Source organism: Cololabis saira, chromosome 1 (assembly GCF_033807715.1).
Source record: "Cololabis saira isolate AMF1-May2022 chromosome 1, fColSai1.1, whole genome shotgun sequence".
Taxonomy (NCBI): domain Eukaryota; kingdom Metazoa; phylum Chordata; class Actinopteri; order Beloniformes; family Belonidae; genus Cololabis; species Cololabis saira.
This window is the reverse complement of record NC_084587.1, coordinates 18,690,823-18,712,345: the sequence shown is the minus strand read 5'-3', so window position 1 is coordinate 18,712,345 and position 21,523 is coordinate 18,690,823. Positions and strand designations below refer to the sequence as shown.

Genomic DNA, 21,523 nt, shown 5'->3' with positions numbered 1-21,523 from the left:
GATTCACTGTTAGATCTCTAACTCATTTTCTCACCTCTTATGACTTTACAATCCATCGCAGAACGAAACAAGGTGAAGACTGGTCATGTCAGAGGGGGGTCCTCTCTTTTAAGATGTCACCCCTCTTTGCCGTGAGCCTCTCCCCGTCCTCCTCCACAGCTCTTCTCTGATGCCGGTTAATTATCCGCATCGCCCCATCCTCCTGTCATCAACCTTCTCGAGGTGAGCAGCTGGGCGACCTCTGAGACCTCTCTAATGGCTGACTAGCATCCTGCCTAATAAGGTGCCGTGTGTTCGCCCTCATGTACGTTAAGTGTGTGAGTGCGTTCACGTGCTTTCATGTGCGTGACACCCGGTTATATGTGCGTGCCCTCTCCGGCCTCACTGGCCGTTTGCGGCCTCGGGCCGTGCGGCCGGGGCTGGTGACAGGCTGTGTGCGCTCAGCAGGGGACGGTATTCAGGCACCGGGAGCTGAAGTCGGGGATCTTTGATTCCATAATGAGCTGTTGTCTGTTGTGGAGCCGTGGAGCAGCTCGCTGGGAGCCGAGACAGAGGAGCATTGTGCTGCAGCGCCGCTCTGCTCGGCAGCAGAGGCCCGCCGAGGCCGGCTGGGAAACACCACAGGGCAAAAACATCCTCCGGACCTTTCTGCCTGTTTGGTATATATTTTTTTTCACATATTTTTTCGTGTGTCCATCTCTTACTCCAGCTAATAAAAACAAAAACAGCTTAATTTAGCATGTTAATAAGGAAATTAAGGTCTCATAATCTTGTCACAATGCTTTTTAAAGTTCTGAAATCAGACATTATATCTCATTTATTCTCATTTAATTTAATTATCTGCAAATTGGATGTCTGTTTATTCAGTAGTTAATTTAACCCTATCAGGAATTAATTATAAAATAAAATAAACAAAAACAGAAGCCGAGAGACATTCAAAATTACAAATGGTTCATCAAAAGGCACATTATTGTATTTAAATCTATTTTCTATATCTCACAGTAAAGTGAAGAGCCTTTTTTCTTTTTATTGATCACTTAGGAATCCTGAAGTCTTTTTTATTTGTAACATTTCCAAATAATAACAGAAGTAAATCATTTCTTGACTTTCTTTATAATTCTATGAATAAAATGACACGCTACATTTATTAAGTTTGCTTTACACAACGTGGATAATCTCACGTGATGATGTTTTGGCATCAGTATCTTTTGATTGGCTGACTTATTCCATCTGAGTTAATTACCGGTGCAGCTGCAGATGTATTTTAAGGCCCATCTTAAACACGAAGCCCTCGTTGCATGACATCATGCAAAAAATAAAAAAGGAATTAACCATGACACATCAGGAGAAGAATTGTGGACCTTTTACAAGTCTGGTTCATCCTCATGGTAAAATATCCAGCTGCCTGAAATACCACCAGAGGAAGGAGACAGTTTCACCTTGAAAAGATGCTGACTGAAACCTTGAATAGAGTACAATTATCTGCAGTAAAACATGAGCTGAAAGACCACGCAGCAAGAGAAAGCCACTGCTCCAAAATCGCTCTAAAAAAAAGCCGGATTACAGTTTGCAGCTGATCATTAGGACAAAGATCTTAATTTGGAGATTAGTGCGGTGGCCTGATGAAATTAAAACTGAACTGTCTTAAGGTAAAAGGGAGACACTGCCAGGCCTCAGAGCACCATCCCAAGTGTCAGTGGTGGATTTAAGAAATTTGTGGCCCAAGGCAAAGGCAGGCCTCTAAAATGAGAACTTCTCATTTCTAATTTTCCTCCTCTTTTCAGCTTTTTGGGTAGCTTCTTTTTATTTTTGTGTTGTGTTTTCTCTTCTCGATTACGGTACTCTCCTCTTCCACTCTCGCCACTTTGCGCCGTTTCTTTTCGTTTTGAGGATTTTACAGGGCCCTCAGGAACTTGGGGCCCTAGGCAACCGCCTAATTTTCCACCCCTGCCAAGTGTGGAGTATTGGGGGTGAAAGTCTCATGGTGTGGGGCTGCTGTGCTGCAGAAATTCACCAAAACACTGAATACTCTGAAGATATATTGAAGTAACATCTTCCAAATAATTAACACTTGCGATTGGATGAGTCTTCACAAATGGAGAATAAGTCTCAGCATCCAGATTGGTTACAAAGTGGCTGAAGGACAGCAGACTGAAGAGTTTCCACCACAAAGCCCTGACCTCGGTCCGATAGAGAGGTTGTAGGTGGAGATGAAAGGATACGCATGATCAAAAAGGCCCACAGGCTTGACTCGGCTCCAGCAGTCCTCTCAGGGGGAACGGGACCAAATTCCAGTTAAATCTTTTGAGGACTTTGTGCTTGTGGAGTTTCCTTCTCCTGCTTTAGAAAGATGTTTACCGTCTTCTTTGAAAAACATGGATGTGCAAACAGTATACAAACTTTGGTGCTCAGCTTGTTTCAACGTAGGACATACATCTTCATGTTTAACAGGAAAACATTGAGATTTTGAGCTTTTAAACTCACACTTTATTAACAGCTAAAGAATTCGAAATAAAACAAAAAGACAGTTGACAAATGAATGTTACAAAGAGAGAAGTGTCCTTAAAACCTCTGGAGATCTTCATGGAAGCACTGGAATGTCTTTTTCGTAGCATGTCAACAACCGAGACGATGACGTCTTACGCAGAGTTGGCAAGTAACGCTCGTAAACTTCCCACGGATGAGAAGGATGGAAACTTGCAGCCAGCAGGTCGGTATCCGGCGTCCACAGACCCTCCTTCACAGTAACGTCATCTGTTGTTAACAGGCACTCAAGCAGAGGTGTCAAGGAACAAAGTACGAATACTTCGTTACCTTACTTAAGTAGAAATTTTGATTATCTCACGACTTTCTCAGACGACTTTTTACTTTTACTCCTTACATTTTCACGTAATTATCTGTACTTTTTCCTCCTTACATTTTAAAAACAGCCTCATTACTCTATTTCATTTCGGCCTTTAAAAAAAAACTATCCAGTTAAATTGCTCCATCTGGATAGATTGAATTTGGTTGTGGTTGTTTCAGATGTTCTTGTCCAGTTTTGTTCTTACATCCTCTGCCCTCAGATTCCTGCAACTAAACTTGGATGTTCATTCCAATAAAGGTTAGGATAAAAGATAACATGCCTCTGAAGTTTGACTTTTTGCACCATTACCATACTTATAGGCAATTAGTCATCATATCTTCTGCTCTCTGAAAAACATGGTAATGCTCAATAGTACACATATATGGTTCTTTAATATATTTGCATTATACTAAGATGCATTCATTTTCAATGGCTTTTGTCCTTAATGACTTTTTTCCCCCTTACATTACTTTTACTTTTATACTTTAAGTAGTTTTGAAACCAGTAGTTTTATACTTTTACTTGAGTAAACAACTTGAGTTGATACTTCAACTTCTACAGGAGTATTTTTAAACTCTAGTATCTATACTTCTCCCTGAGTAATGAATGTGAATACTTTTGACACCTCTGACTGCAAGCAGTCCGTCTGTCGTGTCTGAGGTGTTTGAGTCTTGGATATGTTCGTGCCGCCACGTTTCAGTGAAACACGTAAAACTACACAAGGCTCCGTTATTTCTGCAGTCATATAAGTTTCATCACTTCCCTCACAGGACGACTTAGATCTGCCTCATCATGGCTGAAATGTCAGGATCGGTATGTGCAGACTGGATTGTGACTGGACCTCCTGACCTGCGTGGATGTAAAGCAGCACCATCACAAGCCACAATAATAAGCAAAACAAAACAAAAGTTACAGCAACATGTCATTTTTATTCTTTTGAATTCTCTCCAAAGCGCATTGATTTCTGTGACTCTACATGCCGCATTTGTCATTGGCGCATAAGTGTGGGATTTCTGACACTGTCAGATTTATATCAGGCAACCTTTGGTCACATGACCTTTCGGACGGCCTTTGTTGAACTGCTGGCAATGTGTGACGTAGGACAAATCACTTGGAGCTACAACAGAATATATTGCCGCCATCCCTTGACAACAGTTACCTTTTGTCTGCGGCGTAGACCAGGCTTTAGTTTTGTTGGGTTTTTTTCCTTCTTTGAGTCCAAGTCACCTTACTAGGCAGTCCTGCCGCCACCTCCTCGCTTTCCAGTGAGCCGACCTGGAACCACCTCCGGGAACATACACGCCCCCTCGGTTCCCATTGTTCCTCGTCAGACCCTCCGCTTGTGTTCGGTTCTGACTCCCAGCCAAGTTTTCCTGGTTTTTCCGCACCTGCAGCATCTTATACTTGTTTAGTGAAAAGGTTTTGAGGCCATGTTACTAGACTGATTGCAAATGATATCAGCAGGAAGTGAAAATCAATTACTGCTATGCTTTTGGAGTTAAATCTCTAAATTTGGTTTAAAGGTCTGCAAAACTGTTGTTTTCAGATTCCATAATGTTAAAATCCAAATTACTTCCTGCATTGAAGTAATGATTGGCTTAATATCAAAGTATTGATTGTTTTAAGAAATGTCTACCCAGGTGACATGTGCAGACATAAGTGGAATCAACCCGTCTTGGACATTTGGGCAAAAATGTGGGATTTTATTGGGGTTTTTACTAGTAATTTTTAATTGTTGTGTGTTTAATTATTACTGTGTTTGTTTTAGTATCAAATTGAGCTTAAACTTCTGTGAAGCACTTTGGTCAACCTTGATTGTTTGAATTTTCTATACAAATAAAGATTGATTGATTAATTGATTGATTTTTAGCAAACTCTTCGTTACTACTCACAGAAAAACTCAAATTGTTCTGCAAATGCACATTTTGTCTTTGATCGTAAAGATTTTTACTTAAAAAACACCTCACGACATGTGAATTACTTTTGCAGCGTTACTCTGCTACATTCCTTCAAACTTTTAACCCAATCATAAGGATGTCTACGTTATTTTGCCTGCTAAAATTTTTTCAGAGTCTCTTTTACACTTTTTATCCAAAGACTGCCCTTCGACTTCATACTTTCATTTCTTACTATTTAATTCAATCAGAATTTCATCTCAGCTTTGTGCGACTGTTACAAAACACTTCATACGAGGGGATTAGTAAAGTTCATCATGGCATTTATCTGCTGCCAGGCCCACAGAAGAACTGGAGCTGTGCACATTCAGGCCGGCCGTAAAAACAAACAAGAAAAAAAACAGACGAGAAGTCGAAATGACAGACATGAGGCGTAAATAATAAATCACCATATTTATCACACTCCTCTCCCAAATATCTAATCCATCTTTCTGTGTTGCTGCCTTTTATCTTTCCGTCTGCACGGACAACAACGGGCTCTTTCATTTAGTCATCTTTTCCTCAGAGCCTCGGGCCCTCTCCCTCTTTCTCTTTCCTTCACACAGACTAATTAAATGTTCTGAGGAAGAACTCATGATTGGAAAGTCAAAACTGCCCTCTCTCCCTCTGCGTTTTGTTTCATCCCTCTTTTTCTCGCAAGAGGACACGAAAAAAAAAATGCACCTTTGAATAAAAGCCCCTACGCGGACGTTGAAAAGACACGCACAGATTGTTGTTCATTTAAGAAAATGTTGCTTTATTTGCGCTTTTCAATCATTGAGACCAACAGCAAGTAGCACAACAACACATCAAAGGGGATCTTGAGCTTTCCAGGCCCCTTGGAGGAGGTGAAGAAGTCGGGATGTGAATGAGTTAATGAGTTGATTTGGAGCGTTCAAATCATTGCATGTTTTTTAACAGGCAAAAACATGAGATCAAATGACATCAAGTGCTTGACAAGAGTAAGAAAATTACATTAAAAGAGGTCAGGGAGGTCATTCAGACAAAATCTTTCAGCAAAAAATGCATATGACAAGAAATTAACGAAAGAATTTAAGCCTTGAAGCTGTTTCTTCAAAACACTTAAATGTTCATAAATGTCAGAAAAGCTGCTGCTCTCAGCCGTCTTACTGAAAACATGTTGTATTATTATCATCATTGATGGGTTAGTGACAGATTTTATGCCAACAGATCCTCACTTTTCTCCCTCTGCTTTAACACACCCCGAGATACCCTGAATACGAAGCAATATCCCTAAAAACGTGAGCGTGTGCGTGTGTGTGTTTGTGTGTTCTGGTTCTTTAATGAAGCTGTCTGCAGCCTCTCATATGCAGAACTATAAGCTGGAGGTTAATTGAGCCGTTCTGATTGAAGAAAGAGATTAAAGGAGGTCTGACCTGAGGGGTCACCTGGGTTCAGCTGGTCCTGAGCTGCTCTCGTTTGGCTTCACCTGTCTCTGCTTCGGCAAAACCATCTTACTTTCATTATTAAATGATAATAATCGACATGAGGGCATGTGGATCATCTCAAAAAGTTGCTTTCCAGACACAAAACAGCCCCCCGGTTCACTTGTTTATAACCGAATGGAGCGGTAATTGAACTTGACAGAAATATCAATATGAATCATATTTTCTGAATTAAATGAGGCAACACTGGCGATAATAGCTGATTTGGTCAGATAGAGAGAATTTTAGGAGTGACTAACTATTGACGTGAATATATGACTAAACAGCATGTTGGCATGTGTGACGGAGGGGCAGACTGGTCATAAAGCTGCAGCATGAATGCCATCATTGTCCCCGTAAACATCATCCCCATCTTTATCACCGCGACGGTCCGAGGCTCCGCATCTTCTGCACCTGAGGCACAAATCCCCTTTCCCTTAAACATCGCCTTCAAATCTCTGCTTTTATTTTTATTTTCCATCCCTACAAATGGCTTTGAGATTTATTTGTTCTTCTTGTTTTTATGCTTTATCTCGCTGTTGTTCGTGCACTTTTCCTCCCGGTCGAGCTGAAGTTGTGGCAGAAAGAGATGTGGACGCAGCAAACCAGCGAACAATAGACCATTCATGATGCCCTGCAATGCAATGATGATCCTGCTCTTCACCCCCCTCCCCTTCCCCACCCCTCCCCACCACCCTGCACCCTGCACCAGCCTCCACAGCTGCACAAGAATGTGGTCCAACAAGTTACCCCCCCAACCCTCTTCCCGGCCGCCGCCACCATCACTACCACCACCACCACCACCACCACCTCACCAGCGCCGCCGCCGTCGCAACCGAAGCCCCTCTCTCCCAAACAGAAAAGATGAAGAAGGCAAGAAACTATAGAGGGGGGGTGGGGGGGTGATGGGTGGGGTGGGGGGGGGGACTCTGCAGACAGAGCACAAAGGGAGGATTCATGGTCAGTCACATACACTCTAAGAGGAGGAAAAAAAAAAGAGTGGCACCCATTTAAGTGTGGCGCAGCTGCACTAATTCACTGGGTGAAAATGGGCGAAGAGGGAGTGACAGGGGTCAGATAGCAGAATCTCTTCTTCTTTTTTTTTTCATTCATCCCTTTTGGATGGCTTGTTTCTGCATCGTCACAACTTACAAACTCTACATGATGTGCAAATCAAGTGATAAAACCAGACGACACCTGCGGACGTTGACTTGACCCCCTTGTTTCGGGAGCATCCTGCCTCAAGAGCGGTGCAGAAAAGCAAGTCCGTTGCATTTGTTACTCCGAGAATGAGCTACTGTTGTCCTCTACTAGCAGACCTGCTCCGCACAGCCTCCTGCTGGTCTTCAATGCTGCTTTAGTTCGCTGGAGGATTAAGACCAGAGATTCTGCTCACATATAAAACCCTTTAGCTCTAATATATATTAAAGACTAGACTTGTAGGTCTCGAGACCCCTTTTTGTGGTCTTGGTCTTGTCTCTGCGTCGGGTTTTTTCGATCTCGCCATGTCTCGGACTCGGATAATTGAGATAATTGTGTTGTCTCTAATATTTAAAATTCACATTTCATCTACAAATTAAGTACAATGTAAATCAGTAACATTTACTATTCATTACTTTTCTGAGGTGGAGGGGGGTGTTGGAGTCTGGTTATTCTGTTAGAGGACTTTGGGACTAGTTAGTAGTCGTGTCAATCCTTAAAAGCACTCGAGTCAATCCTCCAATAGTGTATTAATAGCGTTAGTGCAGTCGCCACACATATTTGATCTCTTGTGCTGCAGTTGAAAACAACCTCATATGGAAACTAGCTGAACCAGGATGGTGCTGATGTTCTACAACTCACGCAAGATGATGAAATAACTAGATTTCTTTTTGGTCTCGGTCTTGAGCTGAACCGGTCTTGGTCTCGTCTTAGTCTTGATGCTCTCTGTTCTTCGTAGTTTCTTGGTCTCGGTTTGACTACAAGTCTATTAAAGATGCATCGCCAAACAGAGGACTTTGCTCTTATTTTGAAGGTTTAGTCTTCATCCAACCAGAATATGTTCAAGATCACACTCAAACAAAGTCTACTACCGCCACGGTTTTCGAATGACATATATAATGACAGTATATATAAATATAAATGACAATAGCTACCTTTTCTTCTTCAGGTAGCTCCAAGGTTTGACTTTTTCTTGATAATAATCTCCAAACAAAGAAGAAAACTGACCCAATTTTCATTGTTATGTGCAAAATCTCTTCATGTTTTTTTTAACGTGAAATTAAAGATGTACCGTCGTTACTGCTTAAAAAATGGACTTCAGTCTTGTTTTTATCCATAAACAGTCCTGAGTCCTGAAACAAGTGCAGGTTTATTTGGACCATATTATTTATTATTATTTGGACTCGTGCTTGCTAAAGTCAGAGCCTTTGGTTCTGTCGAACCAGTCCCAGTTTGCTTTACGAGACACCTTCAAACTTTTATTTTCACTTTACGTAGTAATACCACATACAACCACATGGTGGAGGTATATCACGAGAAAGTCCACATGTCCATTTCTGGTTTAAGTGTTAAAGGAGCTTGAGGCTCCTTTTAAGAAATGAGATTCTCTAGCGCCACCCTTCACCACGACGGCCGCCGGTGGTACTGCAGCCAACAGTGAAGCCGGCACGGGAGAACGGGCAGAACGTGCATGCAGCGTCATGTGACGTCACATCCGCAGGCCATCGCGGGAAATTCGGGACCGAATTGCAGCACATTTTGCAGCACACAGCCTGTTCAAGGCAAAGGAGAGATACACTAGAGGGCTCATTCTTTTGGGTTTGGAACGCTTCATCTGACATTATTACTAGAAAACTTAAAACGTATACAGATTTTTTTCATAAATCCTGCCTCAATCCGGCCTCAAGCTCCTTTAAGTCACGTGACCCATCGGCTCACGAAGGGCAGTTTTGAAGCCTCATTTTGTTCGTACGGGGCGCAGCCATGTTGTTTGGGAAGCTGATGGGAGCTTTTAATCAAAGTTAGCTTTGATTGCCATCTCCTTCAGTGGATCCCCGCCGAAAAATCTTTCAATGCTGCCGGCATACATGTACATTTACAGCAGAATGTTCTGTTCAACATGTTGACTCAGCAGTGACATCAAAATTGACGGTCAGTTGCTTTCACTAAGCATGATTACGGATGAAGAAGTTATAGCAGCTAGCCATTGGCTGAGACAACTGTCAATCAACCATATTAGAAATAGAATTAATGCTTCATATAAACTCTCCTGGTGAAGTACAAAAGTGAGTTGTCAAGGGTGTGAAATCAAATTATTGAGACCAAAACGATTTTTTGAACCAGGTGTAAATAGGTTTATTTCTATTTTAACATGGAGGTCAGCGGAGATTGACTCGCTTTAGCAGCCAGCCTCTAGCGGCTAGTCAAGGAACTTTAACACATTTTAGTTTCCCATGAATTTTGACCTCGAATGTAGATGGTTGGTGATTGATTAAGAGACAAAGTGCACATCTAGTGGGACATAGTGCTTAGAGCAGTATTGTCAGACTCTTTTATGATCTATTTGCCTCCATGTGGTCAGATACGGTATTGCGACATTGAGTGGTTTAAAGATTAAGCTTAAAACGTTCCTCTACGATAAAGGTGAGAGTTAGTGCTGGCTTTGGTAACCAGGAGCCATCCCTTTAGTTATGAAGCTATACTTCTAGGTGTCTGGCTGACGTGCCATGATGCTTTGGGTTCTGTCATCACTCTTCTCCTTTCTTAGTGTAAATAAAGTATATGTTATTATTGCTGGTTTTATTTCGTCTTTTTCTTTCCCCTCTTCCAGAGCAGGCAGTAGAGGCCTAATCGGATCAATCAGGTCCTTTAACCAGTAGAGATAGATGCCTGTCCTTCTTGAACCTCTCCTAATGGCGGTTTCTTCCCATCTCTTCCTACAGTCGCTTTGTGCTTCAAGGTGCTCCATCACAGTAAAGATCCAACCACTTTTTTTTATTTCTTATGACCTGGCACCATATTCATTTTAATTTGATTTAACTGGCAAATGACTTGACCATTGAAGTTGTGGACTTTCCCAATAAATGTCCTTGTGATTACTCTCCTTGTTTATCGGGGGCCATGCAACTTAATTGAATTAAATTGAATTTCTTTGAAGCAGAATTTCAAGAGGAGACTAAAATTTTGAGTCAGACCCGGCATTCTCAACAGCGTGGGTCAAAAAACATACCTCATGTGAGAAATTAATTTGTAACCCCTGTTTATCTATTGATTTGTTTTCCCCCAACAGCACATAAACATTTCATAAGAAGCCTAGTCACGAGGTGCGTTCCTCAGTTCATGGGTCTAACCCAGAAACCCTCTGAGATGTTATCACCCTGATGAGGGACGGCCGCGAGATTGCTGCACAGGTCCCAGAAACTGGCGGGGGAGTCACATGAGATTCGGTTTTGCTGATATTCTAGCTTAAGAGCTGGAATTCCCCGAGCAAAAGAATTGACCTCAACCGCCTTTAGCGCAGATCCTCTGAGGAAATGACATTTATGAATTACAGCGTTTTCCACAACCCCCCCCCCCTCCTTCTCAAAAACAAAAACAAAACAAGAAAAGACTGAGGAACAACCGTTATTTGCAGATTAATTAATTTCAAACAGGCCGCTTTAAACTCTTTGGGACATTTTTCACTGAAAGCTGAAGCGGCTGAGGGAATCTGACACAAAAATTCAGATTCTTCTTGTTGAGTTCATCAACATTCGGAACAAATGATGCCATTCATTTGAAGCCAAATGTGGCTATTGACACAGGAATGAATGCTTTCCACCAATTAGACGTCATTTTAATGCAGAATGTGACCCAGCATGTGAATATTTGACTTTTGTGCATGTTTCCCTTATCTGCATCCCTCTCTCTCACTCTCTCTCTCACACTATTAGCATCTACCCATTTTTCCTCTCTCGAATTTTCTCTCCATCTATTATCAGATTTCTGTAATCCCCCCCCCCCCCTGGGAACCACCCAGGTTTTACAGATCCTCCAAACTTGATCATCTTTAGCTTTTCCACCGCCTGATCGTAAGATCATTCATGGGAAAATGTTCTCTTGACATAAATTAATCCGTCCCAGGACGGTTTCAGATGCAGGCGGCGTTGCACCTGAGGCTGACTCTTTGACCCCCCTTGCCGATCAGGATCAATGACCTCCATAAGATCATGAGACCTCATCCTCCCATCCTCTCCCCGCTCTCCCCCAGAAGCCACAGGAAGGCAACTCTTGTGACACAGTGGTCTGTGCAGCCATGGAGAGGCCCATTACTGCAGTCACATGGCAGGTTAGTGCAGGGACGGATGCAACCATGTGAGCTCTATTTTCTAACAAGCTACAGCTGCCCCGAGGCTCATGATAGTTTCACACAGAATGTAGAAAATGTCAGAAAATGCATGGCGAGCCAGATGTGAGCCTGGTCCTTTCCCAGTTTTTTCTTTTTTTTAATCATTCTTGGCACAACTGAAGGGAAATGGTGATATTCCTGTTTGACCTTTCAGCAACAGGTGTAGGACGGCTCCAGCTGGGAGCTTCAAACTAGACATTTATGATGTTGTGAGAGATCAATAATCAATGCATTACTGCTGGCTGGTCAGCCCCTGTGCTTATGAAGATTTTGAGACTTATGACGTTAAAACAATTAGTTAAAGCACATCCAGTTTTTATGAGCCAAGGCAAATAACTTTTTCTTTTAAATAAATACGAATTTTAAAGAAAGTTTGGGGGTTTAAAATGAAGACATTTTAAGTTTAATAACGCTATAAAACAAGGCCAAAAATTGGCATTCCTATACATTAAACACTGACAAAAATTTTTATACTAGTAACAGACTCTTTTTTTTAAATAAAAATCTAAGAAATAAGTTTTCATCGAATTTTCATTGAAAAAGTGTCTTTTAAAATACCTGAAAATGTTCAATAATTTAGTTGCATCTCCAACAAAATCGAAAAAATTAATTTAGAAATTTTTGATATTTAACATTTTCTAAAATGTGGACAATTTAAAATTAATAATAAAAAAAGAAGTACTTAAATTAGAGACAGTTTGTATTTTAGGCCTCTTTGAGATACTTAAAATTAAAGGAAATACACTTTGAATCTATGGTCAACAAAAATCAACATTTTAAACTATTACCCTGACGAATAAATTGAACTAAAAACCTTTTAAGGTTTTAAATTATTGTTTTCTCTTTCTTTTTTATTTTTTAGCAACTATTTGACTCTGACTCTATCTGACGCACATTTCATTCAGGAGCAAAATGCGCGCATCCCAACGGAAAGATTCGCGTGCCTCTTTATATCTTATATCGAAATGAAATACACATTCGATTATAAATTGAATTGAATTGGTTCCGCGTGATGTCTTGTGCGAGGCGCTTTAAAGGCCGTGCGCGTATTTAAACACAGCAGGCCTTAAACCTTGAAGGAAAAAAACATAGCTAATTATGGTTTGTCATTTCCCCCCTCCTGGATGTCAGTTCCTCTCGGGGTGGAGAAGACTATTGAAAACTATTTTAATTAATGTGATGCTCTCATCCCAGTATTTACATTAATACAAACAAGATAGGCTGGATTTAAACCAATTAGAATCAACATTAGATATTTATATTTTCAACGCCAAAACGAAATGATCAAATCTTTCGTGCCTTTGTTTAATTTTCTGTATATAGACAAAATAATTTAGTTGATTTAAAACGGAAACTGATGTAAACAAACGACATGCATCGTTGCCAAGCATTAAACCAACCGTTTTTTTGCAACCCAACAAAGCATCCTCCATTATTAATATGAGCTATTACTATTTTTCAACAACTGCAGAAGTTATTTAAAGAACCGTAAACGGCTTGAAGGTAAATATTGACCACATTTCTAGATGCTTCATTAATTTCATTAATTTTGGCGACAGATTTGACGCGTTAACACTCCCCGACTGCACTTGCGTCTCAAGGCTGATTTATGGTTCCGCGTTACACCGACGCAGAACCTACGCCGTACCATACGGCGTGGGCTCTGCGTCGATTTAACGCGGATCCATAATTCAGGCTTCATCCGCAAATAAACAAACAGACACACCAGCAAAACAAACGCAGATGAAGGATTGACTTTAAAACACTCAACTCACTCCTCAGACACCTCCAGGTGCGGCTGGCCGGGTCTCTGGGGGTGCAGGTGTCCCCCCCCTATAACCCCCACCCCCCACACACCTTCCATCCTCCATCCCTCCATCAGGGCCCCGAAAAGCGCGGTGCATGCCCCCAAAGAAAATCCAGGTTTTTGAGAGACGGGAAAGTGTCGCATGCAGCTTCAAGGATGGGCATAAAAAACCCAACAAAACCGAGAGATCCATGTGTCCCTTCTTCTGCCGCAGAGTATTTTCAATGTGTGCGCGACTTGTGTCTACGCTCGGACATAAGGGGAGAAAGACGCACACATCGCTCTCTGTTATCAATTTTTTTTCCCATGTTTGCAGCACAAAACTGCTTTTTGTTCCCCCTCTTTTTTTTCATTTACGAGGGTTAATGGATAGAGGCTTGGGCGTTTGATCACATGGCTACAATTCACCTGAGATGGAGACAAAGAGAGCAAAGAGAAGAGCGGGAGAGAGAGGGAGAAAACCGAGAGTCGGGCCCGACATGAGAGGCAGCGGACACACAGGGGTCATTGTTGCATTCATTTTCTATTTGTGTGTGTGTCCGTGTGTGTGTGTCGGATGCTGCTCTCCGTCAGGCCACGCTTTAACGGTTTATATCACGGCCTACAAGCGTGTACAAATCGGTCATCTCGCGCGCACAGAAACAAGACTGGTGGAAAAGTAGGAGTTTGTGATCAGGACTGTTGACCTGGTTATACCTGTTGGTCTCGAACCACAACGGCCTGTCTTGGATCCATAATTCATAATAATTCATAATAAAATTAAAAAAAAACAAGTAAAAATTGTTCTGGTGGGTGGGTGATGTTGGATCAAGTGTCCCATCATGCTGGACAGTGTTTTATGATATGACATTAACATGATTTTTTATCATATTCTTCCTATTCTTGTGGTGATGTTGATATTTCTTGCAGTATTGTATCTTACTTCTGCTTATGTGTGACTGAGTGAATGAGTAAGAATACTTATTTATTATAAATTAAAGGAAAAGGTAGATGGGCCGAGAACACGCGTGCATGGTGGTTGTTCAGGGAAGAGGATCCACAATTTAACCAACACCTGCTTTTATGTCATTTATATGTGTAGATATTGAATGAATGAATGAATGAATGAATGAAGTATTCAGTCATTGCAACACAAAACAACACCAAAAAAACATTGTACACAGCATTAACTTTTCATACAAAACCAAAAAAATGTGTTGAACAATAACTGAAAAGGCATAGGCTGAAGCAAAATGCTTATAAAAGCCTATCCTATATTACCAACTTTCTATTTTTGGCTACCAGCCTCCAGAAAACCAAAAAGAGAATAGAAAAGCAAAGAAACAACAATATTCAATACAACAATACAAAAACAATATTCTATCTAAATGATCTATATAATTTAGTAAGACTTAAAAAAAACAGTTCATAAAGAGATAATGGGTTGTTTTAGGCGACTGAACTTCATCGGGATTGATTTTTGTTTACTTTTATTTGCTTTTGAGCTACTTTCTGTCAAATAGTCTTTAACCGGATCTCAGTTCAAGACTGTCCCGGTCTAACTCTCAGCTCTGGGAGGAGGAGTACATTTAAGTGTGTTTTCAGGCTCTTTTCCACAACATTTCACCTGGCACGGCTCGATTCAACTGTAAAATTAAATATCATGCATAATTAACATATTGACTAAGTGAAAAAATGATATAAGATACCTGAAGCTGAGAAATAACTCGAAATAAACATGTGATTTCTTCATTACGACAAATCAGGAAAAGTAGTCCCTCTTGATCAGGTTTTTTTTTTCCACTTTAAACTAAAATTAAATGGGTGTATAATAACTCAAATGGATATTTAAAGGATTCAAACGAGTTGTGAGATTATTTAGAGGTCTGGAGACTGTATTTGCACACCCGTCATGGTTTTAATTTAGGCTAATTGCAGATGTGCTGGATCACATCCAGACGAGAAGTCAAAATTGAGAATTCCTGCCACAGAAAATGGTTAGATTGGAGCTGAACTTGACATTTCATGGGTGACATTTGTTTTTCTCTCTCCCTCTCTCTTTTCTCGAGGATGTGACCACACGGGGCAATAACTTTCCTCGCGATTGTTTATTTGTTTGATACATGTTAACACATTTAACAAAGCCGTCCTTCTCCTGCTTTTAAATGGGCGCAGTGTAGAGTCGTTTAAGCCACTCCGAGGTAAAAATCTCACCTCTTCACTGTTGGAAATGCGGCAGCGATGGACAGACGCGCATTAACGGGGGGTTGGAGGGGGGGCCGCGCTCCTCGTCCAATCAGAGAGCCTCGGGATAATTACAGGGCCAATCAGAAAGCGGTTTGGCACCGAGGAGGCGGGGCCGGCTGTGTACTGGAATGCCATCGTTTTGGGAATATTTTCCACTTTCAATCACTTTTTTTTCTCCCAGTCCTTCTCACAAGGCGCTCTTTAAGCTCCGCTGTTGCCACACAGAGCAGCCATTCATCGGCTCTGCAGTCAGCCACACACACTCCCATGCCGAACCACTGGACATCTAAATTGGTAAGTTATGTAATTTTATAAAACAAAATTTTCGGAGATAAATTGGGGATATTTGATATCGGTATTTTTGTACCCTGTACGCTATTATAATTTCCCTTTCGAGACATTTGAGATTTAAGCATTTTAATAAGTTCCTTATACTATCGCAATATTGTTGTCTGGATGTGATTGTTTGGTCCGAGCAGAATTATTATCGGCCACGCATGAAGTTTGGATACGATTCTGGTTTATAGGCCCGTTCACCTGTAGTTTGAAGTTTTCAATCACGCTAAAACATAACTATGAAGCAATGTCTCTCAAATTAGGTACTTTTAAATCTGTTAAAACTTCAATGTTTCCCATATCTGTCTCATATATAGATATAGCTGCTGTTTCCGAAAAGGAGGCGACGCGGAACGGATTTGGACACATTTACGCATCAGTATGGCTTTCCCAGAGAAGAGCCAGCAATAATCGTTGGAGGCTGCAAACCTTTATTTTAGTGATTTTATAACACTGAAAAGTTGGGATACTTTGTAATATATATATTTATATATATATTATAGCCTAATTATAACTTTGTTAGAAGGTTTTCTGTCAGCTGAAGAAATTAAAGAAGGAAAAAAAAAAAGATGTCCGGTGAGGAGCACAGCCTGTCCGAGGCGGAGCTGAGTCCCGGGGGATCGGACGACGGTCCCTCGCTGTCCCCGGGCCGCGGCGGGCCCCCGGCCGGCCGGGACTCCCCGCTGGGCGGCCAACCGTCCCAGCTCGGCCCGCTCTGCGGGGACGGAGGCGACGAGGACGGGGGCGCAGCCAGAGCCAAGTCGGAGGAGGAGGAGGACGACCGGTTCCCCATCGGCATCCGGGAGGCGGTCAGCCAGGTGCTGGACGGCTACGACTGGACGCTGGTGCCCATGCCGGTGCGCGTCAACAACGGAAACAAGGCGAAGCCGCACGTCAAGAGGCCCATGAACGCCTTCATGGTGTGGGCGCAGGCGGCCCGAAGGAAACTGGCCGACCAGTACCCGCACCTGCACAACGCCGAGCTCAGCAAGACCCTCGGAAAACTGTGGAGGTGTGTATGCGCTAGGGCTGTTCGATTAATCGATTTTAAATCGTAATCGCGATTATGTAATTAGAACGATGTTAAAATGTGAAAGTCGTAAAATCGATTTTTCACTTTTTTTTTTTTACCTTGTCTGCACATATTAATGATTGATACCATATTAATGATTGATGGAAATACCTCTCAATACCTGCAACAAGTGCCCCATCGGAGAGGCTCTTTAGTGTAGGAGGGGGCGTTGTAACATGCCACCGGGCATCCCTCAAGCCAGATGCGGTAGACCGGCTCCCGTTCCTTGCAAAAAACTTGCAAATGTGAATAGCAAATGTAATGACTGACATTACACACCTTTACCTCCTTCATGGGTTGCATTATTATTTAGCATGCAAAGACCCAGTTTAGTTTAATTAGAAAATGTCTTGTTTTATTTAATTGGAAATATAACTTACTGTATGTTTGCAAGTGCTGATTTGCTGATTTTTTTTTCAGAGATAAAACTTTATATTTTATTATATTTTTTAAAACTTTTTTTCAACTTATTTTACAGAGTTTTGCACTTTATTCATTCATTTTTGGTTTAATAAGAGCAAAATTTGTACTTAAAGCCCAATGGGTAAAATCGAGATTTTATTTTTGGGCAAAATCGAACAGCCCTAGTACGCGCTTATAGGAACAGTGGCGCATCGACAGCATATTTGTGATTTTTCAAGTCGCGTTAATTATTTACCCGGAAAATCTAATCCTCTGTTGTTGTTTTTTTTCCCACTCCCTGCAGGCTACTGAACGAGAACGACAAGAGGCCATTCATCGAGGAGGCGGAGAGGCTGAGGAAGCAGCACAAGAAGGACTACCCGGAGTACAAGTACCAGCCCCGGAGACGCAAGAACGGCAAACTGATGACGACGGGGGAGAATGACAGCCAGGGCGAGGGGGAGGCCAGCCACTCCCAGTCCCACTACAAGACCCTGCACCTGGACCACAACGGTGGGGCCGGGTCCCCGCTGGGGGACCTGCACCACCACCACCACCACCACCACCATCCTGCAGGTAGGCTGGCATGTCTAAGAGGATGTTACGCAACGTTTGTGCCTCAGGCTTTTAAATCTAAATGACATTAAGTGAAAACATCAAAGATCACCTGACCGTGTGTCTGTCTCTCGTCTCACCCTCATAGGTCAGGGTCACAGCCCGCCCACGCCGCCCACCACCCCAAAGACGGAGCTCCAGTCTGGGAAGCTGTCAGACGCCAAGAGGGATGGGGGTGTAGGAGTGGCGGGAGGGTCAGGGGGGTCCCGGGGAGCCCTCGGGGTGGGAGCCGACGGGCCGTCGGGTGGCCCCTCGTCATCGGGCGCCAAACCCCACCTGGACTTCGGCACCATGGACATCGGCGAGATCAGCCACGAGGTAATGTCCAACATCGAGCCGTTCGACGTCAACGAGTTCGACCAGTACCTCCCCCCGAACGGCCACCCCCAGAGTGCCGGCGGGGCCCCCACGGCCAGCCCGTCCGCCTCCTCCTACGCCTACGCCCTGGCGGCGGCCAGCGGCCACTCGGCCTGGCTCAGCAAGCAGCAGCAGCAGCAGCAGCAGCCGCAGGCCTCGCCGTCCTCCTCCGACCCCTCCAAGGCTCAGATCAAGAGCGAGTCGGCGTCCGGCGGCCACTACGCCGAGGCTTCCTCCTCGCCCTCCTCGGGGGCCCACGTCACCTACACCCCGCTCAGCCTGCCCCACTACGGCTCGGCGTTCCCCTCGCTGGCCTCCAGGGCTCAGTTCGAGTACGGCGAGCACCAGGCCCCCGGGGCGTACTACGCCCACTCCAGCCAAGCCCCGGGGCTGTACTCAGCCTTCTCCTACATGGGCCCTACACAGAGGCCTCTGTACACCACCATCGGAGACCCCTCCAGCGTGGCCCCCTCCCACAGCCCCACACACTGGGAGCAGCCTGTTTACACCACACTCACAAGACCTTGAGGCCGACCATCTGAGCAGAGGGAAATATGGGAAGTATGTGAGTGGATCTCTGTCTGTGAAAATATGTGAGAGCGTGTGACTGTGTACATATCTGTGCGTATGTATGTGTGTGTGTGCGTGTGTGTGTGTGTGTGTGTGTCCGTGCCATATTAGAGGTTTTTACTTTTTTTAGCCAATATAAAGCAGGATGCATCAACAGGACCTAACACGATTATCAAACAGCCACAGAAACAACAACAAAAAGTGTGAATCACGGCGGCCAGCAGCCAATCAGAACCATGAAACTCCTAACAAACGTGTGCCATGGTGAAACCCACGAGTCGGGATGTTTGTACAGTACGACGTTGAGTGAAAGAGACACTGGGAACGAGCCAACGACAGGCTGACGGGCGAGCCAACGGAGATGGACTCAGACTGACGTAATCAGATTTTATTAACCAAACTAAAGGATTTTGTGCTATTTTATATGAGTAGTAAATTTAACGTCATTGTTGATGTCCTGGGGAGGGGGGGGGGGGGACTTTATTGTGACTGGATTGGATACACACATACATCTGCACCACTGCTTTTGGGAATTAAAAAGCATGTTTTGCTTCATTTCAGATGTCACCCGGGTTTTTTTTTCTTTTCATGGCCAGAAAACAATAGCTGCAACTTTGTTTTTCCTCTTTCTTTTCTGTAGATAGCTGTTTTCTTTGTCCTTCCTTTACTTCACTGAGCTAAACAATTAAGCATTTAAGGGGAAAAATAGGAAAAAGAGAGGGAAAGAGAGCTCGTAAAGATGTACTTTAACCTGTCACTGAGTCTTGGATGTTTACCTCAACCTTTATCTGTTTTGTTGTCCCTGACAAAAGGAGAAGTACGATCCCGGATTCCTGATCAGAAAAATGTGGATTTTAAGCGCAAGAAAAACCTCCACTTTAGTTTTTTTTTCTTTTTTTTTTGCTTCTAAATGCGGAAAAGTTCCCTGATTTACTTTTGATTCATCCAGTAAGTGAGTTAAAATCTATAAGTGCAAAGTCTCAACCAAATCTTTCGAGATAATTGGCCAGCTCCGGGTTCTACTTAAGGATTAGAATCACATGTACAAATGCTCCACATGTGGGCCAAGACCGAGCCTTCACCTTTACAGTTTCCTCGGACGTCGCGCTCAAGCATCACTCTCCCTTTTTTTATTTTTTTAACGGATAAAAGTGAAGCTGCAACTTCATCTTTATTCCGTCTTATCAACGCTTTTGCCATGTAGTTGTTTTTATGTATAAGTAATAACGTTATTGTGTGTCACATCTTTGCTTCTTCCATTTTTTTTGTATAATACTGGGTAGTTTTGTAAAATGTTGCTCTACAGTATGTTCACTTGAGTATTTTGCTTCCTTACAAGAAAAGCAATGTTGAAATATTATTGTTGTCATCTATTAAATCAATTTATTTATAAAAAAATATGTATATATCTCGTGTAAGATTTATTAAGGTGCAGGAATAACACAAGTAGGGGACTAAAAAAAAAAAAAATCCAAAACACGGTGCTGACGTGTGAACTGTAACAACAACGCAATCAGAGCCCCACCAACCTAAGCTGTTTAGTGTGTTTGTGTGTGTGGTGTAGGCTAAAATTGACTACTAATTCCCCACATTTAATCGGCTGGGGACTGCGTGTTACCGAGAGGGACAAAGAGAGCCTTTCACTCAGGGAGAGGGACAGAAAGAGAGCGAAGGGGAGGGCGTTGAGGAGCCAGAGGCAAGGCCAATTTCAGCTCGGCAATCAGTGTGCACACTCGGACTTTTGTACACGGCTTCCTTCGGGTTCGGCCATCTCCTCTCCACCTGAGGTCTCCTCCCTGCAGCCGCGTTGAGCCGCTGGTTAAACCCTGGAAAAGGGGCTTCCTGAAATGTCAAATGTCAAGTTCATTACCAGCAAGGAGTTCAGAGATGATGCGAAGAGGGCCGAGAGCCTGAACTCTCCATTAGACCTGGTTTGGGGTCATTGAAGCCTATAAAAAGTAATTAAAACTTTTTTTTTTAAAAAGAGGGTGGGTCAGGAGGGGAAATTAAGATGAGTTTTATTTAAAAAGTTTGTAAAAATAAATAAGTTTAGTAAAAAAAAGCTGCTTGTTTAAAGCTTATAAACTCAATAAAACCTGCTGACAAACACAACACATCCTCTTCATGGAAAAGTGGAAAGAAAATCAGGTTTTTAATTCGTTTACAGCATTCCTGGACATTTACAACAGCTAACTCCCAGAGTGGACTGACGAGAGTCCAAAAACTCCCAACATTTACTGATCACTCAGTACGTGATACAATAATGAGACTGACTGACTGACAAACCATGGGAACATTATAGTTACACGTGATCTCTTCCTTTAATGTTGATATTTTTTGTTACTTACACAAAAAAAGGAGCAGGTAACTGATACTTCAATGTTCTGATGGAGCATGTGAAACATGTGTTCATCTTCAAGCCGTTTAAAACTCCTCGTCACTTGATGTAAATGAAAATTAAAGTGTGAGCTGGAATTAGTCGTATAGAGAGAAAGCAGAAGCTGCCAAACCAGAGCAAAATGTGCTCATTTCACAGACTGTGGACT

At 42.7% G+C, this 21,523-nt stretch overlaps 1 protein-coding gene across 1 annotated transcript; it reads left to right on the top strand.

Moving 5' to 3' along the window:
* Positions 1 to 15,800: 15,800 nt before the first annotated feature.
* On the top strand, positions 15,801 to 20,340 carry LOC133429905 (transcription factor Sox-10-like). The gene is made up of 4 exons (XM_061716677.1): positions 15,801 to 15,919; positions 16,279 to 16,973; positions 17,740 to 18,011; positions 18,139 to 20,340. Exons 2-4 carry the CDS (start codon positions 16,531 to 16,533, stop codon positions 18,933 to 18,935), a joined length of 1,512 nt encoding a protein of 503 aa, XP_061572661.1. The 5' UTR covers positions 15,801 to 15,919; positions 16,279 to 16,530; the 3' UTR covers positions 18,936 to 20,340.
* The last annotated feature ends 1,183 nt before the right edge of the window (positions 20,341 to 21,523 follow it).